This window comes from Somniosus microcephalus, chromosome 4, assembly GCF_052327205.1.
Source record: "Somniosus microcephalus isolate GS21.2 chromosome 4, FLI_Smic_1.0, whole genome shotgun sequence".
Taxonomy (NCBI): Eukaryota; Metazoa; Chordata; class Chondrichthyes; order Squaliformes; family Somniosidae; genus Somniosus; species Somniosus microcephalus.
In genome coordinates, this window is record NC_140990.1 from 157,239,257 (window position 1) to 157,258,538 (window position 19,282).

The 19,282-nt window shown below is 45.1% G+C and overlaps 1 protein-coding gene across 1 annotated transcript; it reads right to left on the reverse strand.

The window, feature by feature from the left end:
- Nucleotides 1–738: 738 nt before the first annotated feature.
- LOC147119945 (transmembrane protein 41A-like) lies at nucleotides 739–18,806 on the reverse strand. Its single transcript, XM_085985388.1, has 5 exons — nucleotides 18,585–18,806; nucleotides 13,979–14,132; nucleotides 12,128–12,289; nucleotides 9,286–9,424; nucleotides 739–8,654 (listed from the first exon to the last, which is right to left on the reverse strand). The coding sequence occupies exons 1-5, from the start codon at nucleotides 18,713–18,715 to the stop codon at nucleotides 8,431–8,433; spliced, it is 810 nt and encodes a 269-aa protein (XP_085841514.1). The 5' UTR covers nucleotides 18,716–18,806; the 3' UTR covers nucleotides 739–8,430.
- Nucleotides 18,807–19,282: the final 476 nt, after the last annotated feature.

A 19,282-nucleotide genomic window follows, 5' to 3' on the forward strand; every position in this document is an offset into this window, starting at 1 on the left:
GGGGTCACACACACAAGGTTTCCGTAATCTGGGGGGTCACACACACAGGGTCTCCCTAATCTGGGGAGGTCACACACCCAGGGTCACCCTAATCTGGGGGAACACACACACACACACAGGGTCACCCTAATCTGGGGGTGTCACACACACAGGGTCACCCTAATCTGGGGGGGTCACACACACGCAGGGTTTCCGTAATCTGGGGGGGGTCATCACACACAGGCTCACCCTAATCTGGGGTGTCACACACACAGGGTTTCCATAATCTGGGGGGGTGGGGGTCGCACACACAGGGTTTCCGTAATCTTTGGGGGGGTGGGGCGCGGGAGGTGGGGGTCACACAGGGCCACCCTAATCTGGGGGGTCACACACACAGGGCAGTGTAGAGGGAGTTTTAGGTTAGATACAGTACGTCCCTTTGCACTATCCTAAAATGTGCCTCACGTGCTCTCTATTTCAGAAACAGCCCCCTACTGTACCATGTGGCATTGTGCCCATTTGGAACACCAGATATTCTGCTGGCTCAGTCAGGGCTGTTTTGTGGTCCCTTCACCACTATGTTGGTGCTGTCTGATGAAAAAGACCGCTCATCAATAGTGTATACACTGATCTATACCCGTGACATTAGCTAGAATTGGGTCATCAGTTGTGTGGTGAGCCTGCTTTGTACACGCATTTCGCTCACCATCGTCATCACTAACTCGTGCTCAAGAAATAAAGAATGCAGATGTACATAGATGTATTTAAATAATTTATTGAGGTTTTCAAATTGTGCCTCACTTGTTTAAACAAGTCACGTATGAAATTTAAACAAATCACAGATGAATTCCACTCTCAGTGGAATCACTGATAAACATGCAATGTAAACACTCCTTTGGTAAAGCCAAAGTCTTGTCGCGATACATGGGCAAAGTGTAGACAAGCTTCAGTCGTTCCCCTAAACCCTCTGTTTACAGTATCTACAATTTCAATAGAAAATATCATTCACAATATATTCAGCAATGTTAATTTTTTTTGGTATATAAAACCTTAACAGCCATCAATGGTTACAAATCCCAGAGAAATCCACTTAAAAAGTATATTAAAACCCACTTACACCTGTATACAGTATACTAACCACAACTCCCCTCCCTCGAGCAGATACTGAGAGATATACTGCAGTTACCAATCTCGGATTAGTGCATGGGTTGTTCGTAGTTGGTAACACCTTGTTTACACTGCCGACTGTGAATCTAACTCTAGGCCAGGAGTGAGCTGTGCAGGCGTGTGCTTACACACACAGCTCACTCCTGGACCTTCAATGTTACACGTGACGAACATGCAGTGGGGCTGCTCACAATCAAAAACATTTAATAAAGTTTCGGTGTAAGCTTATATATAAAAAAGTGCCCAATATATCGCCTCAGCACTGTTTAAACTTGGTGTGAATTCACACTGGACTTACTGGTGCTGAGCTGAAGTGAAGTGAGACTGCCCCTTGCCGGAGGGGTGGTTTGGGGGAGGGGGGGGGGGGGTGTGGTGGGGGAGGCTCACCTCACTCCCCTTCAGTCAGCCCACAGTTAGACTGATGCTCCTGCATTGGAAACCTCCTTTATAATGCTGGGTATGAATGGGGTGCAAGTAGAAGATGGGCTAGCTGTAGCTTTCCCCAGTTGTGGGATCGCTCACATGGAGGTGATCAATCACAGGACAACTTTTGCTTTCTTCACATTAAAAAGCATTGCCTTTGAATTCAAAAATTACTGATTGTCTTTGAACATATGTTCCAGTATTGGGGAGTACACACAGTCTGCTCTCAACTGACAGAGCACCCCCCCTCCCCCCCCTTGGAACAGCCATCCATCTATCACTGTATAGAATATCTTGCTGCAAGGGTCATTATTCACTGACAGATTCACATCTCTACAGTTCTTGATCATGTTTCAAATTTCAATCCAATCGGCTCCCTTGACTGGGGCATGGAGAGCCACCATCTTTGAAACATGACACCAAGCTAAAATAGGCACGAGTCCAAACTGGTATTCCCAACAGGGAATAGTTGGCATGTTGCAGTGTAATTGGCACTGGAACTATTCAGTTAATATATTCATATCTTTAGCCAACCTGCTCAAAGCGATAGAGAGCTTAAAAAAATACACCATGCAACTTAGAGACTGTCAAACTCCAACTGGTTTGGAAGCAAACAGATATTGCTATGGTTACTTCAGTGCAGTACTGAGGGCACTGCACTCTTGGAGGTGCTATCTTTCAGATAAAATGTGAAAACAGAGGCACCGTCTGCCTCTTCAAGTGAAAGAATCCACGGCATTCTTCAAAGATGAGCAGGGGAGTTCTGCTGGTGCCCTGGCCAACATTTGCCCCTCAACCAACCTCACTAAAACAGCAAGATAATGGCCCAGAAATTCAGGTCTCCACGAGTGAGTACACACAGGGTACTCACCCGTAGGCCCAATGGAAGTGCTGATTTCCTGCATGCACTGCGCATGTGCAGGAAACAGGCACTTCCGTTCCCCTGAAAGGAGGGGTTAAGAGGTCGAACGCATGCGCAGTAGAGGCTGCGCATGCGCATGGAACTTCGTTTTTTTTTTTTTTAAATACAGGTTTTCCCGGGAAGGTAAGTCTCTAGAAGTTAGACATGTAAAAAGCAGGCGCAAGGCCTGCTTTTTACAAGGTAAGTGGTGAATTAATTAAAATTAAAACATTTTTTCCACAGGTTTATTATTTTTATAAATACTTTAAAGCAAGGTAAGTTTATTTTTAGCCGTTAGAAAATAATTTTTTTTTTTTTTTTTAAATTTAAGAACATAAGAAATAGGAGCAGGAGTAGGCCAATCGGCCCCTCGAGCCTGCTCCGCCATTCAATAAGATCATGGCTGATCTGATCCTAACCGCCAATCTACTATCACTGAACCATCTCCTGAAGCTAACAGAATTAAAAACACGAAATAGGAGCAGGATTAGGCTACATGGCCCCTGGGCCTGCTCCGCTACCCACAGGGCCAGGACCAATCCGAACCTAGACTCATGTCCAAATTCCTGCCCGTTCCCCATAACCCTTTACTTCTAGGAAACTGTCTATTTCTGTTTTAAATTTATGTAATGATGTAGCTTCTGCAGCTTTTTGGGGCAGCATATTCCATGGACCTACCACCCTCTGAGTGAAGTAGTTCCTCCTCATCTCAGTTTTGAAAGAGCAGCCCCTTATTCTAAGACTATGCCCCCTAGTTCTAGTTTCACCCATCATCGGGAACATCCTCCCCGCATCCACCCGATCGAACCCCTTCACAATCTTATATGTTTCAATAAGATTGCCTCTCATTCTTCTGAACTCCAATGAGTAGAGTCCCAATCTACTCAACCTCTCCTCATATGTCCATCCCCTCATCCCCGGGATTAACCGAGTGAACCTTCTTTGTACTGACTCGAGAGCAAGTATGTCTTTTCTTAAGTATGGACACCAAAACTGTATGCAGTATTCCAGGTGCAGTCTCACCAATACCTTGTACAACTGAAGCAATACCTCCCTATTTTTATATTCTATCCCCCTAGCAATGAAAGCCAACATTCCATTGGCCTTCTTGATCACTTGCTGCACCTGCATACTAACCTTTTGAGTTTCGTGCACCAGGACCCCCAGATCCCTTTGTACTTCAGTACTTTCCAGTTTCTTGCCATTAAGATAACTTGCTCTACGATTTTTCCTGCCAAAGTGCATAACCTCACACTTTCCAGTATTGTATTCCATCTGCCAAATCTCTGCCCAATTACTTAGCCTGTCTATGTCCCCTTGCAGGTTTTTTATGTCCTCCTCACTCACTACTTTCCCTCCCATCTTAGTATCATCTGCAAACTTTGATATGTTACACTCGGTCCCCTCCTCCAAATCGTTAATATAGATTGTAAAGAGTTGGGGACCCAGCACTGACCCCTGTGGAACACCACTAGTTACTGATTGCCAGTCCGAGAATGAACCATTTATCCCAACTCTCTGCTTTCTGTTAGATAGCCAATCCTCTATCCATGCCAAAATATTACCCCCAATCCCGTGATTTTTTTATCTTAAGCAATAATCTTGTGTGGCACCTTGTCAAATGCCTTTTGGAAGTCTAAATACACTGCGTCCACTGGTTCCCCTTTATCCACCCTATATGTTACTTCCTCAAAGAACTCCAGCAAATTTGTCAAACATGACTTCCCCTTCATAAAACCATGCTGACTTTGTCCTATTAAATTATGATTATCCAAATGTCCTGTTACTGTCTCCTTAATAATGGACTCCAATATTTTACCTACCACAGATGTTAGGCTATAGTTTCCAGCCTTCTGTCTACTGCCCTTTTTAAATAAGGGCTTTACATTAGCAGTTTTCCAGTCTGCCGGGACCTTTGCTGAGTCCAGGGAGTTTTGGAAAATTATTACCAATGCATCCACAATCCCTACCGCCACTTCCCTCAAGACCCTAGGATGTAAGCCATCGAGTCCCATTATTTTACCGAGTACCACTTCCTTAGTGATTTTGATCGTGTTTAGCTCCTCCCCCCCCCTTTAGCCCCCTGTTTGTCCAGTGTTGGGATATTCTTAGTGTCTTCTACTGTAAAGACTGATGTAAAATATTCATTCAGTGTTTTTGCCATCTCCATATTTCCCACCATTAATTTCCCGGTCTCATCCTCTAAGGGACCAACATTTACTTTAGCCACCCTTTTTCGTTTTATATAACTATAAAAACTCTTAAATTATTGTTAAAAAGTTATTTTATGTAATTTATAGTTTATTTAAAAAGTGATTTTTGAAAAAATGTATTTGAAGATTTAGTGCTGTTTTGGGGCCGTAGTATTTATAAGTCTTGACAGCACTTCCTGTCAGATTATGAATGGAGCATTCCCTGCTCCGATTGGCTCCCCATGGCCCACGTGATCCCAGGGGACACATCGAATTCACTGCGCCCGAGACACGCAAGTACTGCGTGCCGGCAGCTGGACCAGGCCCCGGATCGGAATTCCACGGGGGCCCACAGCTCAACGGCCAGCGCGCAAGGTAAGTGCAGATCGGGGGCTTGCACCCATGGGAAGCCCCCGACCCAAATTTCTGGGCCATTGTACGCAAATTGTCTGCCGTGTTTGCAGACAGAACAAGAGTGATTTACATGAAGCATGTGGGGATGCCCTGAGGACGTGAAAGGCGCTGCGTTCTTTTTCCATCTTTTTGAAGAGTTTTAATAATTGAATTTAAGGGATAACATAATGGGAACAACAGAAACTCCAGACGCTGCTGGTTTATGTGGCTGTTATTAGTGCCACACCACTGTGACATGATGTGCACTGGGAATAGCTGAACCCTACCCACACTGCACCTCCACTGTGAACAGGGGAGACACAATGAGGCCACTGCATTTCCACAATTATCCTTTAGTGTGAGCGCCTCCCTCCCCATGGCCTCTGCAGCGGAAGAGCAGCAGCAGCAGCAATGTCGTGGGAACACCATCACCTCCGAGGAGTCACACCCCATCCTGACCTGGACATAGATTGCTCATCCTTCACTGTCATTGGGATAATACCCTGGAATTTCCAAGCTGACACCTAATTATAATTTGATGGGATCAAATCAGCTGCCCATTTTACACCCTGCCGATTTTATTTTCCATTGAGGTAATTGGAAGGTAAAATTGGGTTGGGGGGGGGGGGAAGAAAATTGGGCAGGGCGTAAAAGCGGGTGGAGAATCTGATCCTGTCAACTTTCCCGCCAGGCTGGTTAGGTAAAGTTTACCCCCATTGTGGGAGCACCATCACCACACCGACTGCAGTGGCTCAAGAGAAGGCCCACCACCACCTTTCTCGAGCAACTAGGGATGGACATGAAATGCCGGCCTTGCCAGCATCACATGCATCCAGAGATCAAAAATTATAATAACAGGCCCACCTCATAACCTGCAGCCAGTTTTCCTGATTTGCAGCATGTTAGACACAGGAATCACGTGGGTTTTAACAACATTCCTGGGATTCTACCCATGGAAACCAACAAGAGTGTTTGAACTTTAAGACTTCTGAAGAAAAGTTAAGACTGGTATTAAATACTAATTGTTTAAATAAATGCATTCAACTTCTACAGGGGAGGTCCAAGAAAAATACAGGAGAAAGCAACGGATGCTGGAGCTCTCAAACAGGCAGTGTTCATCCAGTAACGCGAGGCATTTTTAAACAGCGAGTGTGGGCGGGTGTGGTTACTGCCCATCTCGTGAGAGAAGGCAGGGCTGTGGGCACCAAAAAGGATAAGCACCGCAATGACATGGCAAGACCATCACCTGCAAGCCACATGATACCCTCAATTGGCCATGTATCACTGTTAACTTACAGCATGTTGGGAAGGGCTTTTCACAGGTGTAATAGCACAAGGGTCGAATTCAATAGGACAGCAAACTGAGCAGCTTTAAACAGGTGGCTTCTGCAGCAAATCAAAGGTATCCGAGAGCTTTTCAAACTTCCTTCTGTAATACACAGGGTGCTGAAGTTCCTCAGCATTTACTTGGGTGGGTGGGTGGGTGCGGGGGGAGCGCGTGGGAAGAAGGTAAGAATTACTTTGAGTTTTCCTCCCCCTGCGCCCACCCACCACTGCATTAAGTTTCTCGGTTTTCACATCTGTCGTTGCCAGACCAGCCACTGCTCATTATCACGTGCTGGCTTCTCACCAGCCTCCTTCCTGGGTATGTTGGCTCGTATCTTTAAAACAACAAAGTACTTTTTAAAAAATTGTGCAGACCATATTAACAGCTGGTCAGAGGATAAACGTCCTTACTTATTCTGGGCTGTATGGGTACAGGCAGCACAGTCACCTGTGTTGAGGCCAGTGCCTCAAAGCCAACTCCTGCTCGCACACTTCTTGTTGGTTTGGGATTCCCTCCGACTCAGCCTGGATTGTGAAATCACAATCCGAATATTTATTGCAAGTAAAAGTCTTGTTGAATAATGGAAAAAAAAGTCAATTTTTTTTTTTTTTTTTTGCAGGCTTTATTTACTCCAACTTTTTGAATTGCTTTAGATTCGAGTCCCCTTTACTCCTGTCCCACCGCCCTCATATGGCTCCCTTCGCAGCACTGTGAATTAAATGAGGCAGCTTTGAGGCACCAGGAACCCACCCGGTGAGGTGCTTGTCGCCAATCTAGCCTCAGACTGCTGGAGCGTGGCTGATACGAGTCCCTCCGCTGGTTCTGCCCGCCGCGGGAGGGGTAGACGCTCAATCGTCAGCACCGCCTTCCGGTGGACGTGGTCTGCCGCGATACAAGCTGGATCAGTGCCCAACATTTGTCCTGCTGGTTTGGCAATGACAGAAACACAGACCCCGAGGTAGGTCTTGCAGAATCGTGGTATGGCTACAAAATCACGTCAGTGGAGACCTGTTTTGATCTCGGGGGGGGGGGTGGGGGGGGAAGGCCAGGCACTGCAGGGAGCTCGGCTTTTCTACAGCCAGATATACAATAGCCGAACTAGAGGGAAACGCCACCAGCAGCAGCAGTTATTTATCTCGAGTCTCTGGGTTAGTCAGCACTCCTGCAATCTCTCAACGCCAACTACAGCTGGAAGGCAGAGTAAACAGAACAAGCATAGATTGGCCCATTCGACCTGGGGGGCCATTTAGCTTCTGTACCCCAAGCGTCCTGCTCTCTCTGTCCTGGGAGGGCAGGTCAGGTCTTACAATTTGCACCTAATCTAACCCATGTGAAGTGAAGTGAAGTCGTGCAAAAACTGCCTCCTCTGCAGTTTTATTAAAAATGCTTAATTCATACTAATGGATAATTTTATTTCCAAACTAAAAAGCAAGTACACTTTAAAAAAAAAAATTAAAAAAAACATTTTTTAAAAGAGTGAAAATGTTTCAATGGGTCATGGATAAGCAACATCCACGATTCTGACCAGCTGAGAACTTACCAGGTTTAAAACGAAAACAAATACCTAGTTTGCCTGTGTTTATTCAATTCAATTCAATTCAATTTTTTATTTGTCATATATGCAGCAGACGCGTGTACTGCACAATGAAATGTTGATTTTTACGACTCCTCCCCTTTATAGCTACAGTTAAGAGTTTCTTTTAATTACCCGTATTGCAAGACAGCAACCCACTCAGAAGTGACCGTCAGATTCTGTGTCAGTACGAATAATTAAGTATCTGTCGTCAGTTACGAGTGGAGAATTAACAAGTGGGCACCTACCAGCTCGGAGAGATGCAGCTTCAGTCAGCTGGGTGGATTTAACCTGAATGGGCAGCTTCTAGCCAAGTGTATATTCAGTGCTTTGAACACTGTGGCATGGCTCAAATTCTACTGAACAGGCTTCTACAATACAAATACAACTCCAGATTTTAGAAAGACTGTTTCTTCAGATTAAGACCATTTCATACAATAATAAAACTATAAATCACAGAGAGGTTTAGCATCGGTCATCTCGTTTTCCGGTCGTTGTCAAAATGCCCATTTTTGACTTTTTTGCCCAACTGCAGGTGCTGGTGGCTGTACTGTTTGATGAGAGCTCCAGGTACAAGTGCCACCATGGCAATGGCCAGCAGTTTCAGGAGAATGGACCATGAAAACAGGTTCTCCAGTGAAGAGATCTCAGACAGGATACAGCCGGTCTGCACACAGATGAAGTTATAAGGAAGAAGACCTGAAAAGAGGAAAGAATCTATTTGAAGCATTTCCAGTGAAAAATCCAGAAATGTTTAAACTTCTCTTCTCCCTTGCGCAAGTACCAACACTCTCACACACACAATATGGATAGCAATCGGGAGCAGGAACTATGATTGTAAAGCTCCCTCTACACTGTCCCATCAAACACTCCCAGGGCAGGTACAGCACGGGTTAGATACAGAGTAAACTCCCTCTACACTGTCCCATCAAACATTCCCAGGACAAGTACAGCACGGGTTAGATACAGAGTAAAGCTCCCCATCACGCTGCCTTAACAACATTCCTTAATACTCAGTGGTCAACAGGAGGATTTCAAGTACAAAAATGTTGACGTAAGCTTAGTGAGTTGCTGTTTGAGATTATTGGCTGGTAAGTGTAATAGGGGCAAAAACATTGGGATGTTCAAAATGCAGCTGCATGATTTAATGGGAGAGGTAATGTAACAGAGTGGCCGTCAATGGAAGAGTTAGGGTAATAGAGTGAGGGTCTTTGATGGGAGAGTTAGGGGATTAGATGGATGGACTTTGACGATCTGAATGAGCTTTTCATATTATTGACTTTTTGCAATGTAACAGCATAAAAAGTATTAGTCAGGAATCACAGCTTACCGATAACAACGGTGAAGAAGAACTGGGTGAGAGGGACATTGAGGATGGGAGACGTGATGTTTAGGAACCAGTTTGGAGTCATGGGGAAAACTCTGAGGAACAAGAGGAAGAAAAACAGACTGTTCCTATTCTCCTGCACCTGTCAATATAAAATCAGGAATAAACAGACACAATTAGGGCTTTAACATGTTAAAAAATTAACATGCAGATTTTCAAACAGTCAATATCATTGCCTGAGTCAATGCTTTTCATCCTGTGCACTGCACTGGCCCTTTGAATAGGTTTAAAATGAACGTTGATAGAAAACTAACAAAAGCAAAATGTTTTTGATAACTAACCAGCAGATTACACCCCTCGTAATCCCAGACTGTGCAATGGGAAGCAGGTACGTGCTGATTCACAAGTGTGTACCCAGCTTGGCTTCTCACTCCTTTCATACACAGGCTAACAAATCAAATCAGAAATTCCATTGTGAGATAGTTTGCTATGTAGGAGTTTTTGTGACAGTCTTCAATACGGTCTGGGACAATTTGCAGCCCTTCGCCTGTGACTGTTCAGGGATCTGCTGCTCCATTTGTCTCTGGCCCATTCACAGACTGCTGGGCTGAGAGCTTGTCTCCTGCAAAGCGTGGCATGGTCGCACTAACAGGAAGTTAATGTTTTCCCAGAGTACACACAGTAAGTGAAAGGGCCGTTTCCCCCCCACCCCCCGCTCATTTCTTCCCAAGAGCACGTATTCGGCCCTGCCTGGAAACAGACAATCGTGGTGTGACTGAAATCAGGAGCTCACTAGGTGCGGATCACTGTGTAAGGAAGTAGAGAGAGAATTTTCTATATATATTTTTTTTATTTTTTAAAAAGGGAAATTGGCAAGGTTCAAGCAAGACTAGATATCAGAATTCCCCTTCCTCTTGAAGCAGTCGATAGTCACTACCATTTGAAGAAATCCCTACTGAATATATACAGATTTAAATGTCCTGCATTATCTGCAATATTACTCTACATTAATACTCCCCCGCTTATAATTAGATTAATAGTTCATGCTGCTTTCTGCTGGGATAGAGCAACAGGAATCAGGGCTGCTGTGTGGAGTCAGAATTTGGCTGTGAGAGATGAATGATTAGGATAAAACAGAGTTATCATTTAAGTATCACAGCGATCGAGAAGTAGAATATGCTCTCAGCCATTACTAATAAAACCATTCCTTTAACTATCCTTTTACTTACTGAGACAGGTACAGCCAGAATCCAGGGCTGCAAGGTTTAGGAAAAAAAAGGGAAGAGCCCACAGCGTGCCATAATACGGTGCCAGAGTCTACTCTAGGCTCAGCTTGGCTCACTTACATAGGAACAGGAGGAGGCCATTCAGCCCCTCGAGCCTGTTTCGCCATTCAATCAGATCATGGCTGACCTGTACCTCAACTTCATATACCTGCCGTTGCTCCATATTCCCTTGATAGCATTACCTAACAAAAATCTATCTATCTTAGTCTTGAAAATTACAATTGAGCCCCAGCATCCACAGCCTTTCGGGGGAGCGGGTTAAAGATTTCTACTACCCTTTGTGCAGAAAAGTGCTTCCTGATTTCACTGCTAATTGCCTAGCTCTAATTTTAAGGTTGTGCTGGATTCCCCCACTAGAGGATATTGTGGCAAAGCCACCAAAGAGACTCTCTCAGTAACTTGTACAATTAATCATTATTGTTACCTTTTAATGTTTGCCCTGTTTAAACAGCGCGGGATCGATAAAATCGCGATCTGACGCGATGTGGCATAGTGGTTAGCACTGTTGCCTCACAGCGCCAGGGACCCGGGTTCGAATCCGGCCTCGGGTGACTGTGCAAACTCCACACACATTCTCCCCGTGTTTGCGTGGGTTTCCTCCGGGTGCTCCGGTTTCCTCCCACAGTCCAAAGATGTGCGGGTTAGGTTGATTGGCTATGATAAATTGACCCTTAGTGTTAGGGGGATTAAATACGTGGGGTTACGGGGATAGGGTGGGATATGTGTTGGTGTAGGGGTTACGGGGATCGGGTGGGATATGTGTCGGTGCAGGCTCGATGGGCCGAAATGGCCTATCTGCATTGTGGGGTTTCTGTGATTCTGTGACGTCATCACATGACGTTCCTAACGGCGGGAAACGTGATGATGTCATGATGTCAGGGTTGGAGGGCGTTTCCAGTTAGTCCTCGTGGAGTGAGCTAGTGTACAGACCTGTTTGGAGTTTCTCCTGCATTTTTGTTTTGTAATACTTTCAGTGCATTAAACTAAGTTTGTTCACAACCAGTTTAGTTCACTGTTTTTGTTAGGAGTGCACAGACTCCTACAATATGATTTCTCTAACTACCCTATCGAATCAGTTTATTATTTCCAATTAGATCACCCCTCTAGGCTCAAAGGAATACAAACGCAAGTTTATGCAACCTGTCCTCATAATTTATGTAGCTCTTGCCCGAGTTAGAAGGCTCTAAGTCCCTCTCCAGGATTTTAGCCCGTAATCTAGGCTGACACTCCAGTGCAGTACTGAGGGAGTCTTTTGGATGAGAGGTTAAACCGAGGCCATCTGCCTGAACAGGAGGACGTAAAATATCCCATGGCGCGTGGGAGTTCCCCTGGTGTCCTGGTCAACATTTATCCCTCAACCAACAGCAGATTAAATGGTCATTTATCTCACTGCTGTTTGTGCAACCTTGCTGTGCGCAAGCTGGCTGCCACATTTGCCTACATTACAACAGCAACTGAAATCCACTGACTTTTGGAACATCCTGAGGGCATGAAAGCAAGCTCTTTTTTTCCCTCTTATTATACTGAATTTACTCCACAGTGTGAATTAGGTTATTTACCTTTTGCTGTAGCATTGAGAGTCTCTCAGGAAATCGGTGCACCACAAACTGTTTACCGTACGTCCTGGAGAGCAGGAAGCAGAAGGTTGCTCCAATTGCTGTTAAAATGCAACACAAGGCGAGGCCCAGCCATGGTCCAAATAATGCACCCGCTAATATATTCTATATAAAGCAAAGAGAGAGACAAGACATTGGTACCAAAGGAGGCTGCATTAGCAAGGAATGATTAACTACTTGTACCCACACAAGAAAACTTTCCAGGACAGCTAGAAAGGATGGAGACAGCACTGGGAAGTTAAAAGGAGAAAGGAAAACATTGGTAAAGGCCGATGAGCTAAACAATGGCCTCACTGCATGGGCAGCACTACCGCCGCCAGAGCAGAGCGCTTTTCAGGTTCAGGAGCACTGAAGATTACCTGTTCATGCAGCAACCTACCGACAGCCAGACAAAAGCAACTTGCAAATCACGCTACAGCAGAGGAAAGTTAGACTGACAACAGCAGCAATGCTGGAAATTAATGTAAAGCTACAAAGATACAGGCTATTACTCATGAAAAAGTGCCATGGTGAGACCAAGGTGGAGAGAGACCAGTGCCCCTCATGCTATGGGGTTTAGTAAATCCTCGCTTATTCACCCTCACTGTTCAAAAACTAGAAAGCCCGTTTCAATCTCTTCAATGCTTAAAATGATACTCATGGTGAAAACTGCTCCATACCAAGAACAAAACTATTGAAGTCACTGAACAATGAAAAGACTTTTCCTGATTAAAGACCCTTCATAATTTTGAACATCTCGTTCAGATCTCCTCTTATAACCTTCTCTGTTCTAATGAAGAGATCCCTCGTTTCTCTGCTGGAATTTACAAGAATGAGAGGTTAGAACTATCAGGAAAGACTGAACAGGCTGGGGCTCTTCTCTAGAAGAGAAGGCTGAGGTGTGACCCAATAGAGGTCTTTAAAATTATGAAAGGGGTTTGATAGGATAAACAGAGAAAATGCTTCCACTTGTGGGGGAGACCAAAACTAGGGGTCATAAATATAAGATAGTCGCTAATAAATCCCATTAAGGAATTCAGGAGAAATTTCTTTACCCAGAGAGTGGTTAGAATGTGGAACTTTCTACAGGAAACTTTGTGCTATCCGGCACCGACGGGACCGAGCTGTTGCCGTTCCCTCAAAACTGCCGGACACACCAGCGTTAAATGTTGAAGCATACGGAGCTTTTCATCTCCGTATCTGACAACAAACACTGTTGCTTAGCAACAGCTTCTAAACAGTCGGCCCGTACCTTGGAAGCGTCTCTCTGAAGCGTCTCTCTGAAGCTGTTGCTAAACTACAGAGACTTTGCAGAGCCTGACTGTTGAAAAAAAAACCACAAGAAGAAAAAAAACCTAACAAAACGGCTCCTGATTTTTGCCGGTGGCTCGAGCTTGCCGGATATTTAGCCTCCGGATAACACAAAGTTTCCTGTACCACAGGGTGTGGTTGAAGCGAATACATAGCTGCATGTAAGGGGAAACTAGATAAGTACATGAGGGAGTGGCTGAGATGAAGTAGGGTGGGAGGAGGCTTGTGCACAGCATAAATACCGGCATGGACCAGTTGAGCCAAATGGCCAGTTGCTGTGCTGTAAATTCTATGTAATTTAACTAGTACTGTGATCACGATGCAGACTCGCAGTTTATTTTCTGGAACAGTAACAGCCTCCAGCCGTACCAGAGTGAAAATATTCCTTTTTTTTTCTTTTGCATTGCCAAAAAGTTTGCTGATTCATTCTCTGGATGTTATTTACATTTACACATTTTAAAAAGCAACACACAGCTGCCCAAGCCGTTAGTACTCAATACTTGCCAAGAAGGAAGAGCCGGGGATTGCGAAAGTCTGTTTGTAGAGGTATGCACTGCAGTAGAGCAGCAATACATAGCCGGTGTGCTGAGCTCTGTACGAATGCAGCAAGCCAGCAATGGCTCGCAGCTCTTCCAGGTCAGAGGGAAATGTCAGTGACCTGCAGAAAGCAAAATAAAAGAGCGAGATCATCACTGAATAACTAGACGACAGTTCAATCAGATTCATATACAAGCGATACATGCGTAAACTCACCCGAGCAGACACCTCATCCAATTATTAAGGGGAGTGTTTAATTTTCTACAAATCTTTCTTTTAATTCAGGGTCAAAGGTGAAGAGTAAAGATCCACAGTGCAGAAACCATCAAGGTTGAAAACAGGTAAATTAGGAAGTAGGGATCAGTTGACACCAAGCTTGGATGTTAAAGGTCTGTTTATTATATTGATTGAGTGAGGTGAAGAATACCATAGTTCTGAAGTCCTAGGAAAGAATGGGTTTCCAGCCAACTACAAGCTTTTTAGCCCAATATCAATAATGGACAAAATAATGGAATGTATTCAAAAGGAGTAGCTGCATAACAATGGCTTAATGGGGAAGATCTAGCTTCAGAAACTTCCTCCCTTTCTTTGAAAATGCTGCAGATAAAGTAACATCACTCCTTCTCAATTTATTTGGACTTTCAAATTTTTTTTGACAAAGTTCCACACAAACGACTTATTATTAAACTAAAAACAATAGGAATCGAAGATAAAAACATGTAATTGGATAAGAAGCTAATTTAAAAAAAAGGATGAGACGTTAAACCAAGGCCCTGCTTGCCCAGGTGGTTATAAAAGATCCCATGGCACCAAGGAGTTCTCCCTGTATTCTGGTAAAATATTCATCCCTTAACCAACATCACCAAAACAGATCATAAAATCATGGAAAGTTACAGCACAGAAAGCGGCCATTTGGCCCGTCGTGTCTGTCGGCCGAAAAGGAGCTATCCAGCCTAATCCCACTTTCCAGCACTTGGTCCGTAGCCCTGTAGGTTACGGCACATCAAGTGCATATCCAAGTACTTTTTAAGTGTGATGAGGGTTTCTGCCGCTACCACCCTTTCAGGCAGTGAGATCCTGACCCCCACCACCCTCTGGGTGAAAAAATTTCTCCTCAACTCCCCTCTAATCCTTCTACCAATTACTTTAAATCTATGCCCCCTGGTTATTGACCTCTTCACTAAGGGAAATAGGTCCTTCCTATCCACTCTATCTAGGCCCCTCACAATTTTATACACCTCAATTAAGTTTTCCCTCAACCTCCTCTGTTCCAAAAAAAACAACCCCAGCCTATGCAATCTTTCCTCATTGCTAAAATTCTCCAGTCCTGGCAACATCCTCGTAAATCTCCTCTGTAGATGATGGCATAGAAAGTCATATATCCAAATTTGCAGATGACACAAAGATAGGCAGCATTGCAGGCAGTGTAGATGAAAGCATAAAATTACGAAGGGATATCGACAGATTAAGTAAATGGGCAAAACTGTGGCAAATGGATTTCAATGTAGGTAAATGTGAGGTCATTCACTTTGGACGTAACAGGATAGAACAGAGTACTTTCTAAATGGCGAGAGGCTAAAAACAGTGGAGGTCCAAAGAGACCTGGGGGGTCCAGGTAAAGTAAACTCTTTCATATCCGGCACCGACGGGACCAGGGTGGTGCTGGTTGATCAAAAATTCCGGATAACGGAGCGTCACAGACCCCTGTTATTGAGGTGTTCGGATCGGAAGAGACTTCCGACAGCGCCAAGATGCCGAGTAGTGGCGGTTTGGAGAACTACCCCCACTGACCAACTCGGCCACCGCGGGAGACTTGGACTCGGCAACATTTCCGGTTATTGAGGTGTTGTTTTCTGAGTATCAATTTTGCCGATTAGAGAATTCTGGATAATTAGGTGCCGTTTAAACAAGAGTTTACTGTACATAGATCATTAAAATGTCATGAAACAGTACAGAAAATAATCAAAAAGGCTAATGAGATGCTGGCCTTTATATCTAGAGGACTAGAATATAAGGGGTAAAAGTTATGCTGCAGCTGTACAAAACCCTGGTTAGACCACATCTGGAGAACTGTGAGCAGTTCTGGGCACCACACCTTAGAAAAGGTATATTGGCCTTGGAGGGAGTGCAGCGTAGGTTTACCAGAATAGAATAGAATAGAAACATAGAAGATAGGAGGAGTAGGCCATTCGGCCCCTCGAGCCTGCTCCGCCATTTAATGAGATCATGGCTGATCATCCAAATTCAGTACCCTGTCCCTGCTTTCTCCCCATATCCCTTTAGCCTTAAGAAATATATCTAACTCCTTCTTGAATATATTTAATGAATTGGCCACAACTGCCTTTTGTGGCAGAGAATTCCACAGGTTCACCACTCTCTGGGTGAAGTAATTCCTCATCTCTGTCCTAAATGGCTTACCCCTTATCCTTTAGACTGTGACCTCTGGTTCTGGTCTCCCCCGCCATCAGGAACATCCTTCCTGCATCTAGTTTGTCTAGTCCTGTTAGAATTTTAAAAGTTTCAATGAGATCCCCTCTCATTCTTCTAAATTCTAGCGAATATAAGCCTAATCGAACCAATCTCTCCTCATACGTCATTCCTGCCATCCCAGATATCAGTCTGGTGAATCTTCACTGCACTCTCTCCATGGCAAGAACATCCTTCCTCAGATAAGGTGACCAAAGCTGTACCCACCAGTACTGTACCCCAGGGTTGTACAGTGACAGACCTGTACCCACCAGTACTGTACCCTAGTGTTATAGTGGCAGACTCTACCCACCAGTACTGTACCCTTATCATAGTGACAGAGCTGTACCCACCAGTACTGTACATGTGTTATACAGTGACAGAGCTGTACCCACCAGTACTGTACCCATTATAGTGACAGACCTGTAGCCACCAGCACTGTACCCGTTATAGTGACACACCTGTACCCACCAGTATCGTACCCTTATCATACAGTGACAGACCTGTACCCACCAGTACTGTATCCCAGTGTTATACAGTGACAGACCTGGACACCAATGCTGCACTCTAGTGTTATGCTCGCTCCAGGCATAATTGAAGTTTGGAATGACAAAGTCTATGAACTAATTGTCCAGCTGGCAACTTTCAGTTCAAGGGGACATAGTCTGAAAGTATTCACACACCTATATTTACACTTTACTGAAATTGTGGTGACAACATTGTTTATAACTAAAAGACACTTGTTGCACGAAGACAGTGCCCTTACTTATTCCTGGTCACTTTACTAGGGGGAAGTGGAAACAAAAAAAGCTGCAAGTGCTGGAAATACAATTTTGGTTCATCAGCACCTGAAATGAGAAAACAAGTTCGAACCTTAAAACTTTCTCTTTTCAGACACTGATGGAACTGCTGTGTTTTCCTAGCATTTCATGATTGTAACACAATTATTGGTTTTGCTCCTCAGGATAAATATACTCCTGGGAAAACTCTGCTTTAAACAGTTTCAGCAGAGAGAAATGTGAGTTTGCAGCTTTGGCTCAGAGTTGCCTCATTTTTTGAAAAGCAGTATAATCTAACTAAACTTGTGTTGGATGTGATTAAAAATATTAGAAAAATATATACTTAATACTAAAATATTGAAACATATAACTTTCTTTCCCAGCACCTCAAAAGTGTGGAACTTCTTAAATTGGAACAGAGAAGGTTAAAAGCTGATCTAATAGATGTTTTCAAGATGATGAGAGGTTTTGATAGAATAGATAGACAAAAATTATTCCCTCTGGCGAGTGGGTCAATAACCAGAGATCATAGATTCAAAGTCATTGGCAAAAGATCAAGAGGGGTGTGAAGTTTTCAGGATCTGGAACACTCTACCTGAAATGGTGGCGGACCAGAGTCCATAAATAATTTTAAAAGGGAGCTGGACAGGTACTTGAGGATGAAGAACTTACAGGGTTACGGACAAAAAGCGGGGGTGTGGGACTGAGCACGACTGTTCTTTCAAAGAGCCAGCACAGGCACGACGGGCCAAATGGCCTCCTTCTGTGTTGTAAGTTTCTGAGATTCTAACCCCCTTCCCTGCAACAAGCAGATTTTTAAATCAAGAGCTTGGTGAAATGGAACCAATGGATGGCTAAGTCGGTAGCACTCTCACCTTGTTGAGATTTAAACCGAGGCAACCTCTGCCCTCGCTGGGTCATAAAGGATCCCAGGGTGCCATTTCATGAAATAACAGAAAATGCTATTTCATGAGAAGCGCAGGCGAGTTTATCTGCTCAAGTCTCTGGATTTATCCCTCAAACAACGTCACTACAACAGATTATCTGGTCACTATCACATTGCTGTTTGTGGGAGCTTGCTGTGCAAATTGGCTGCCGCGTTTCCCACATTACCACAGTGACTACATTTCAAAAGTACTCCAGTGGGACGTCCTGGGGACGGCGCTGGGTAAAGTGGAGCCTCATTCTCCCGCCTGCACCCAGCATCGAAAGGCTCTCGCCAGAGCGCCTCCCGCCCGCCGGTATCCGGACCACGCCGCCCGCCGGCTCCCTCTGCCCGCCGGCTCCCCTGGGTTCGCCGCCCATCCACTCCCGAGGCCGCGGCCTACCTGCGCTCCCGGCTCTCCTCGGCGCTCAGCGGCCCCGGCGCTGCATGGGGCAGGTTGCTGGACAGCACGTACAGGTAAATGGTGGCAGCGCCGAATATCAGCAACAAGCCAAACGGAGACTTGGCCGACATGAAGCCGGACGCTCGGTGAGGTAAGCAGTGCAAATCACTGACGGCCCGCTGCCGGGAGGCTCTCAGGGCAGACGCCCGACCAACCAGCGCCCGCCCGGCCAGCCGACCAACCAGCGCCCGGCCAGCCAACCAATTAGCACCCGCCCGCCCGTCCAGCCAGCCAACCAACCAGCGCCCGCCCCGCCTCATCACCTGACCAGGGTCGCACGCCCAGACCTGACATCCCATTAGGCCCCCGTCTGAATGAATTTCGAGCTTGGCAGGATGCTGAGCTCTTCTTCTGTTGCCTTGGTCTCGGTGCCCACTTCTTTGGCAAGGAGTCTTCCCCCGTATGGCTGACCCTTTCTCCCGCTTTCTTAAATTCTCGTTCTACTTGGACCACTCCCTCTAGCCTCTTACCCTCTCTAGATCTTTTCATTGCTAACTGCCGATGTGACATCGGCTGTTTCTATTTCTCTGCTCCCCTCTCTCACCCCAACCTACCTCGCTCTGAACTTGCAGCACTCCGTTCTCTCCAATCCAACCCTAACATTATCATTAAACCTGTTGGTAAGGGTGGTGCTGTTG